General features: G+C 46.4%; 1 protein-coding gene across 1 annotated transcript; it reads right to left on the minus strand.

The window, feature by feature from the left end:
- Nucleotides 1–2285: 2285 nt before the first annotated feature.
- On the minus strand, nucleotides 2286–7343 carry LOC135520920 (uncharacterized). The gene is made up of 3 exons (XM_064946768.1): nucleotides 3087–7343; nucleotides 2659–2746; nucleotides 2286–2526 (listed from the first exon to the last, which is right to left on the minus strand). Exon 1 carries the CDS (start codon nucleotides 5266–5268, stop codon nucleotides 3577–3579), a length of 1692 nt encoding a protein of 563 aa, XP_064802840.1. The 5' UTR covers nucleotides 5269–7343; the 3' UTR covers nucleotides 2286–2526; nucleotides 2659–2746; nucleotides 3087–3576.
- Nucleotides 7344–8272: the final 929 nt, after the last annotated feature.

Genomic DNA, 8272 nt, shown 5'->3' on the forward strand with positions numbered 1-8272 from the left:
AATCCCAGAACCACACGGGGGGACCTAGTGAATGACCTGCAGAGAGCTGGGACCAAAGTAACAAAGCCTACCATCAGTAACACACTACGCCGCCAGGGACTCAAATCCTGCAGTGCCAGACGTGTCCCCCTGCTTAAGCCAGTACATGTCCAGGCCCATCTGAAGTTTGCTTGAGAGCATTTGGATGATCCAGAAGAAGATTGGGAGAATGTCATATGGTCAGATGAAACCAAAATATAACTTTTTGGTAAAAACTCAACTCGTCGTGTTTGGAGGACAAAGAATGCTGAGTTGCATCCAAAGAACACCATACCTACTGTGAAGCATAGGGGTGGAAACATATGCTTTGGGGCTGTTTTTCTGCAAAGGGACCAGGACGACTGTAAAGGAAAGAATGAATGGGGCCATGTATTGTGAGATTTTGAGTGAAAACCTCCTTCCATCAGCAAGGGCATTGAAGATGAAACGTGGCTGGGTCTTTCAGCATGACAATGATCTCAAACACACTGCCCGGGCATCGAAGGAGTGGCTTCATAAGAAGCATTTCAAGGTCCTGGAGTGGCCTAGCCAGTCTCCAGATCTCAACCCCATAGAAAATCTTTGGAGGGAGTTGAAAGTCCGTGTTGTCCAGCAACAGCCCCAAAACATCACTGCTCTAGAGGAGATCTGCATGGAGGAATGGGCCAAAATACCAGCAACAGTGTGTGAAAACCTTGTGAAGACTTACAGAAAACGTTTGACCTCTGTCATTGCCAACAAAGGGTATATAACAAAGTATTGAGATAAACATTTGTTATTGACCAAATACTTATTTTCCACCACAATTTGCAAATAAATTCATAAAAAATCCTACAATGTGATTTTCTGGATTGTTTTTCTTGCAATTTGTCTGTCATAGTTGAAGTGTACCTATGATGAAAATGACAGGCCTCTCTCATCTTTTTAAGTGGGAGAACTTGCACAATTGGTGGCTGACTAAATACTTTTTTGCCCCACTGTATGTACACAGTCATTGACATAACTGACAGCAGACGGACGGACGAAACATTAGCAAAGCAGTGTTTAGGCCTAACTGTCTTGCTCATAGGCGCGCGAGTCTCAAGTTAAGGGGAAGCGGATTTTCACCATAAACAACATATAAAGCATTCTATGCATCATCACATTTACAGACTTATGTAAGATAGCTATCTATTGCTAATGTGATTAGTAAATTGGATAGTCATAATTTAGCCAAATAATATCTCAATCACTGTTCGCAAAAAACGTCTGTTCAATGCAGAGCGTGGTGGAGTAAGCCTAGGCTAGGCTATATCAGAAATGTTTCTATTTACAGGAAAACAAATTGGCCTTTAAAATAAAATTATCATGCAATTCTACTACACTTTATATGACTATAGAGATTAGCAGAATCTTTTTCAATATGACTTTCAAGTGGCACTGACCCAGGGATAAAGAAAGTGAATATGAACACTCACCGGGGATATAGCCGATGCCAAAAATACTGTTCGCTCAATTAAGTTGAGAATTTTGATAACTAAAAGACAGATTAGTCTTTTCATTGTCTTCTCTTTGAAGCAATAGCCAATTGCTTTCCAAACTATGTTAGCCTGAGATAGCGTTGTCTTTCATGAGATGCACTGTCAGGCTCATGTAAGAAGTCATATTTACACGACCACGTCTGTGGTCAGTGCAAAACAAATGGACGTCCTTTAGCTGTCCGAACCTCCCCCTTCACCTTGAAAAAAAAGTTTGGTAAACCCTGCTTTAACAGGCTAAAACTATTTTAAACCGGTCTTATTTTGAGACAAACCAAGTCTGCTCCAGCCTATAAGAACGAGGAGGAATGTCATAAACTAAGTAGAACCAGATCATGAACTACAGTACTGTAAAGCGACAGATACTGAACAAGGTGCCTACGGCTGATGGAAGGAGGCATCTGTTCTTAAATTGCTGGAGCATAGAAAGGATGTGTCCAAAACACATCCTACCTTTCCCAATGATAAGTAAAGGCCATTTGACCTACCTTTCCCAATGATGAGTAAACTTGAGTGTATGCATTATAGATATGGGCTTCATAGAAAGTGTCACAAGGTGTTCTCTGTTCATCTTATACATCCAGGTTTGGCCGGGGTAGGACGTCATTGTAAATAATAATTTGTTCTTAACTGAATTGCCTAGTTAAATGAAGGTTAAATAAAATAAAAATATGAAGTGCTTCACTATAAATACGTTTGACGATGTGGTTTGAAGTACCATTATCTTGCACAAACAGTAAGACGACTATAGACAGAAATCAATGTTTTATTAAATAAAGGCTCTGAATAAAATAGTAATAAAATCCAGCATTTGGCTAATTCTTCTTCCCAAAAGCTTCTCTGAATGGTTTGGAGACGGCTCTGGAGATTGCTCGTAACACCCTGACTATGAGAGGGCGTTTACGGGACTGGGACTCCTGGGGAGCAGGGGCCAGTGTGGTTGTCAGGGCCTCCTTGGGTGGGGAAGTGGATGGAACTTCACACTCAGCATCTGTGAAGAGTATTTCATAATCAGAAAATTAATGTGTGTATCTGTCTGTCCGCCTGTATCTGTAGTCACCGTTTTAACAAGCTGGCCATAGGATGATACATCAATATGACATTATCGATGCTTATCACTTACCCTGTGAAATACGAGTCTCTCTGAGACGTTTGGTAGGTAGAGAATCCTGTTCAGGGTGGCTCTTCGGTTCCGCTTTTGTCTTGAACAGCTGTTGACAAAACACATCAGGACAACTGAGCCTGTGTAAAATATATGGCATGCATCCCAAAAGGCACCCTATTGGCTACGTAAGGCACTACTTTTGACAAGGGCCTATAGAGCTCTGGTCAAAAGTAGTGCACTATATAGGGAATAGGATGCAATTTGGGACACACCCATTGACTCTCTCCCATGTATATTAGGATTGTATTACGGCGGTCTCACTTAACTTCCTAAAGACAATGACAACAGCATTGTTCTAATGCAGAGACAATAGGGGTTTAGTGAATCTGTAGGGTGCATTTCAGCCCTGCCTTACAGAGGTAATCTAAAGACACTGAGCCCTCTACCTTAATCCTGATCTTTGGAATCTTGACAATTTTGTGTAGGAAATGCCACTTCCTGTTCTTCTTAGTCTCTTCCCCCCTGGCAGAGGGAAGGTGGGCCATGCCGTCAGCCTTTACATCAGCCGGGCTAAGGCCCCTGGCAGGGAATTCCTCAGTGGCATTAAGGTCAGCCACAACACCATGAGTGATGTCACTTGCGGCATTGCTGGTGTCTAAGTAAGAAGAGCAAGCTGGTGTGACCGACCTGGGTACAATAACTGGGAGAAGAGGACGCAACAATGGAAATCAGTCACTGTGTCCCAAAAGGCATTCTCTTCCCTTTATAGTGCACAACTTTTGAACAGGGCCCATAGGGTCTGGCTCTGGTCAAAAGTAGTGCACTAAATATGGAAGAAGGTGCAATTTTGGACGCAAACAGCAAAGTTCACATCATAAAACGCAATGTAGTGAGCATCATGTTACAATGAAGTCCTATGCAGATGAAGAGGTACTTTCACTTACCATCCTCCATTGCAGACTTGGACAGATCAGTCAGGCTGTCCATCACCATGTCTGTCATCAACTTGATGACCTGATCCAAAACCCTGTCAGCGGTGGGTGGCATAGGCCTACCCAAACACTGTCCCAGGAGTCTGCTAACAGAAGTCTGGGCAAAGTTGTAAACGAGCTCTGACGCATCGTCCTTTGACAGCTTCCTCAGTGCTGGCTTTGGCAGCGCCGGTTGAGAGAGGCTTCTGTGGCCAGTCGTGGATTGAAGCTGGCGGCTTATGGTTATCTCCTGAATGAGACCATGGACCTTTGCGATCAGGTTGCCAGACGCATCTTGAAGGGCTTCAATTGACAGGAGCCTATCCAGAGTTTCTTCTGCTGAAGTCATCTCTGGGTCGTCTGTCTTCAATGTATCCATTATAGTTTTCACTATGATACTGGTGTCAGATATGTTTATTTCTTGTTGATTCACAAGCGCTGACTGTGAACCTGTCTTGTCCATTGCGTTAGAGGTATGGCATTCTGTTCTTGTGATCTCATTGGCAGCACTCATGTCAGGCAACATGTCAAGGCTCTCCAGTAGAGAGTCTAACATGTTAGTGGCTATCAGACACTCCTCACTTGCATTCTGCCCAACAGATGAACTCTCAGAGTTGGCCAATCTGCACTTGATCACATTTAGGATCAAGCTTAGCGTCTTCTTTGCAGTTTTGCTAAAGCCTTCTTGGCTGACTGCCACTGTTCCGTCTTGTAGAGCCACAAGAGGTTCACAACTTTCACTCAATCCACTACCATGGAGAGGAGAGGCTCTCTTCAAACTGGTGTCGCTCACAACTGACATACTCCTAGGGGGCAGAGTGACATCCTCACTGCATGTGTCAATTACATGGTGGTCTGTGGAGGAGCCACTCGAAGACACAAGGGCTTTAGACCTTTTAGTCAAACTGACTTTTGAAAATGGCTTCTCACTTCTCACAGACGGGGGGCGGCTCCTGTCCTTAACAAGAGCAGTGTCAGGGGACTTTGAGCATCTGAGTGTCTCCACAGGGGTGGAGTCCAGCACATCTTTGGCTGTGGTGACTGACACGGGTGGAAAAGACAAAAATAGGTTCAGTCTATCCTTTACTCTGTGGTACATGGTTTGAGCAGCATCCAATAAGGTGTCAAAGACAACTCTGGGATTGAGCTGGGACTGCAGCTTTTTCTCTCCTAGTGGGAAGGAGTCTGCGTCCTCCACTGTGTACTGGGATAGACTTTCAAGGTCTTGCATGATCATATTCACTATATCTTCAGTTGTAGAAACCACATGGTGTGAGAAGGTGCTGCTAGGCATGCTCTGTGGCAAAGAACAGTTGGCTTCGCTAGCAGCTCTGATAATGGCCTCACGCACATTCTGTTTGGCCGTAGCTCGGAACTCAGCACTGTGAAAGCTCTGGAAGGAAATGTTGGAGGTTCTGCTGGCTGCACTACGAGATCGCGTGAGCGTGGCAATCTTGGCTGACGTCACGTCACTCGAAATGGTGAGGCTCTCCAATTTCGAAATTATCGAGTCCAACTTCTGGTTGAAGTCGAAGGATGCATTTGATATGCTCTCGCATTTGACTTCCTTTGAAGTCTCCACCCTCAGCACCGAGATCACCTGTTTGATGACGCCTTTAGTGCAGGTGTCGAGGGTGAGCTGGTGGGCTGAGGACATTGAAGAGGTATTACTGTCGGTCTTCTGTACAGGAGATACCTCCACAGTGGTCTCAGTTACAAGTAGTCCAGTGTCATAGAACTCAATTTGCACAGGAGTATTTTTTTCCCTCAGTGAGAAGGTGAGAGGTGAAAAGCTTCCTCAGTTTGTCCAGGGTTTTGTTATAAATCTTCTGGGAACCTGAACTCACTTCCATCCAGAACATTTTGCGACCTGATTTCGTACGCATGGAGGTCTTATTGACCTCAGATACCTCATGCAGGTCGGAAACAATTCCACCAAATAGATCAGAGGATGCATCCTCAATATTTTCTGCGGAAACGCAGACAGACAGAACTTCTGACAGTTTCCCACAAGTGTCGGTTTTATCCAGCACGCCAGTAAATGTCACAGCTGCATCCTGAATGACCTGAGTGATGCATTGCTCAGCTTTGACGATATACCCCTCCACTGGTTGACCATGGAGGATGTCAACGTTAACAACAGGGAGCACATTCTGAATATTCACATTCTCCTCTGATGGGCGTGGGCTGTTGAAGATAATGCTCTCAGTGACCATGTTAGAGGAGGCGAGAGATGAGTCGAGAAGCAGAGACCTGTATATTGTCGAGGTGGACATCTCTGGGTGCTTTATCATAGCAGCCTCCTCCAAAATGGCCGACGGGCCCTGGAGGATGTCAGAAATATCCATGTCCTCAATGCTCTCTACCAGAGACGATAGTAGGTCTCTGGCTGACAGGTTTATAGGTCTCTGGTTCTCGAGCTCCATTTTGATTGCTTGACAGACAGTTGCTGCAGCAACAGCAGAGCTACAACACAACTGCTTCAAGGTGGAGTCAGAAATAGATGACAGATCTGTCATAGACATGGTGGAGAGTTGACTCTCAGAGACAAAGGGTCTGAGTTTGACAGACACCTGTCTGACCAAGTCCCCAGCAAGAGCTCTCATATCTATTGCTCCACTAGCTGAGTTGTAGGAGCAGCCACTCTGTGGCCTTGACGGGCTCCTGCTATCCAAAAATCCTGTTATCCCAAAAACCTCAAGTACAAGATCCACAACATCGGATGACACTTCTGTCATTCTGTTGTGGGACAGAAATTGACTTGGATGAACGGTGCCTGCATTCAGAGTCCAGTTGCAAACAGAGTTGTCGGACTGACTCTGGACTAGTGGAACTAGACAGGTTTCACTTGGACCTTGGCCAAAGAGTTCTGCCATTTTAAGCAGAACTGATCTTAAGACCTTTGACTTGGAAATGTTCAGCAGTGGGTCGTTGTTGGACAGTCTGGTGGACGGTCTGCTAGCCGATCTCTGAACAACTAGGCTTTGTATTTCTGCCGAAATGGCAGTGAGAAAATAGGTCAAGGGGCTGGTCGCTCGTCCCTTGTTTCCTCTGTTGGCTTTAGCCTTAAAGATGCTATCTATGACGATGACTATAACCTGTCCAGCCAGAGGACCCAATATGGCCTCAAGCTCCCTCTCTAACTCAAGGGGAGACTTGTGGCCATGCGCAATATGCTCTATGGCATGGGAATACATCTTAGCAGACACCATGCTTAGCATTTCTTGGGCAAACTGCTGACTTGCTGAGATACTACCAGACAGCGGACCTAGAGTTCCCTGACTGAAACTTTGCATTAGCTCAGCCAATCTAGAGTTGAGAAGGTTCATTACCAACTCTACAATACCCATCATAAACCTGGTGTCCGTTGGTATTTTGACAGGTCTGTATTTCTCCCGTCTACTCCAACTGGACGACAGTACGATGTCACTCTGCGACTGGCCTCTCTGGACCATGTTGAAGACAGAATCCTCAGAGATTCCAAACACAGAACTCAGTGGTGCAGAGTGGGGTCTGTGTCTCATCTCTCTATCACCACCCTCAGGTGAGGAGACATATCGCTCTTCGTCATCACTCAGCAAAGAGGTCATGGACCTGCAGAATGCACAACAGAAATGAATAGTACATGATAACAAAATACAAAATATGATCCAAGAATTTGGAAGTACCTAAGTAGTATTTCTCTCTAGGTGGATCTGGAATGGATATTTGTACTTAGAACAAGGGACATGGGAATACTGTTTTTAGAAAGACCTACAAGAAGAGGAGGGGAAAGGGGTAAGTACCTGTGAGAGGGGGGGGGGACCTGTGAGAGGAGGGGATAGGGGTAAGTACCTGTGAGAGGAGGGGATAGGGGTAAGTACCTGTGAGAGGAGAGGATAGGGGACCTGTGAGAGGAGGGGGAGGGGTAAGTACCTGTGAGGAGGGGATAGGGGGGTACCTGTAGGGGTAGGGGATAGGTACCTGTGAGAGGAGGGGATAGGGGTAAGTACCTGTGAGAGGAGGATAGGGGGGTACCTGTAGGGGTAGGTACCTGTGAGAGGGGAGGGGAGGGGATGAGAGGAGGGGAGGGGTAGGTACCTGTGAGAGGAGGGGATAGGGGTAGGTACCTGTGAGAGGAGGGGATAGGGGTAGGTACCTGTGAGAGGAGGGGATAGGGGTAAGTACCTGTGAGAGGAGGGGATAGGGGTAAGTACCTGTGAGAGGAGGGGATAGGGGTAAGTACCTGTGAGAGGAGGGGATAGGGGTAGGTACCTGTGAGAGGAGGGGATAGGGGTAGGTACCTGTGAGGGGATAGGGGTAGGTACCTGTGAGGGAGGGGATAGGGGTAGGGGTACCTGTGAGAGAGGAGGGGATAGGGGTAAGTACCTGTGAGAGGAGGGGATAGGGGGATGAGAGGAGGGGGAGGAGGGGATAGGGGTAGGTACCTGTGAGAGGAGGGGATAGGGGTAAGTACCTGTGAGAGGAGGGGATAGGGGTAAGTACCTGTGAGAGGAGAGGATAGGGGTAAGTACCTGTGAGAGGAGGGGATAGGGGTAGGTACCTGTGAGAGGAGGGGATAGGGGTAGGTACCTGTGAGAGGAGGGGATAGGGGTAGGTACCTGTGAGAGGAGGGGATAGGGGTAGGTACCTGTGAGAGGAGGGGATAGGGGTAAGTACCT

Source organism: Oncorhynchus masou, chromosome 29, assembly GCF_036934945.1.
Source record: "Oncorhynchus masou masou isolate Uvic2021 chromosome 29, UVic_Omas_1.1, whole genome shotgun sequence".
Lineage (NCBI taxonomy): Eukaryota > Metazoa > Chordata > Actinopteri > Salmoniformes > Salmonidae > Oncorhynchus > Oncorhynchus masou.

Coding starts and splice junctions, on each gene's coding strand:
- LOC135520920 (XM_064946768.1), bottom strand. CDS start 5,268: ATGTCCTCAGCCCACCAGCTCACCCTCGACACCTGCACTAAAGGCGTC.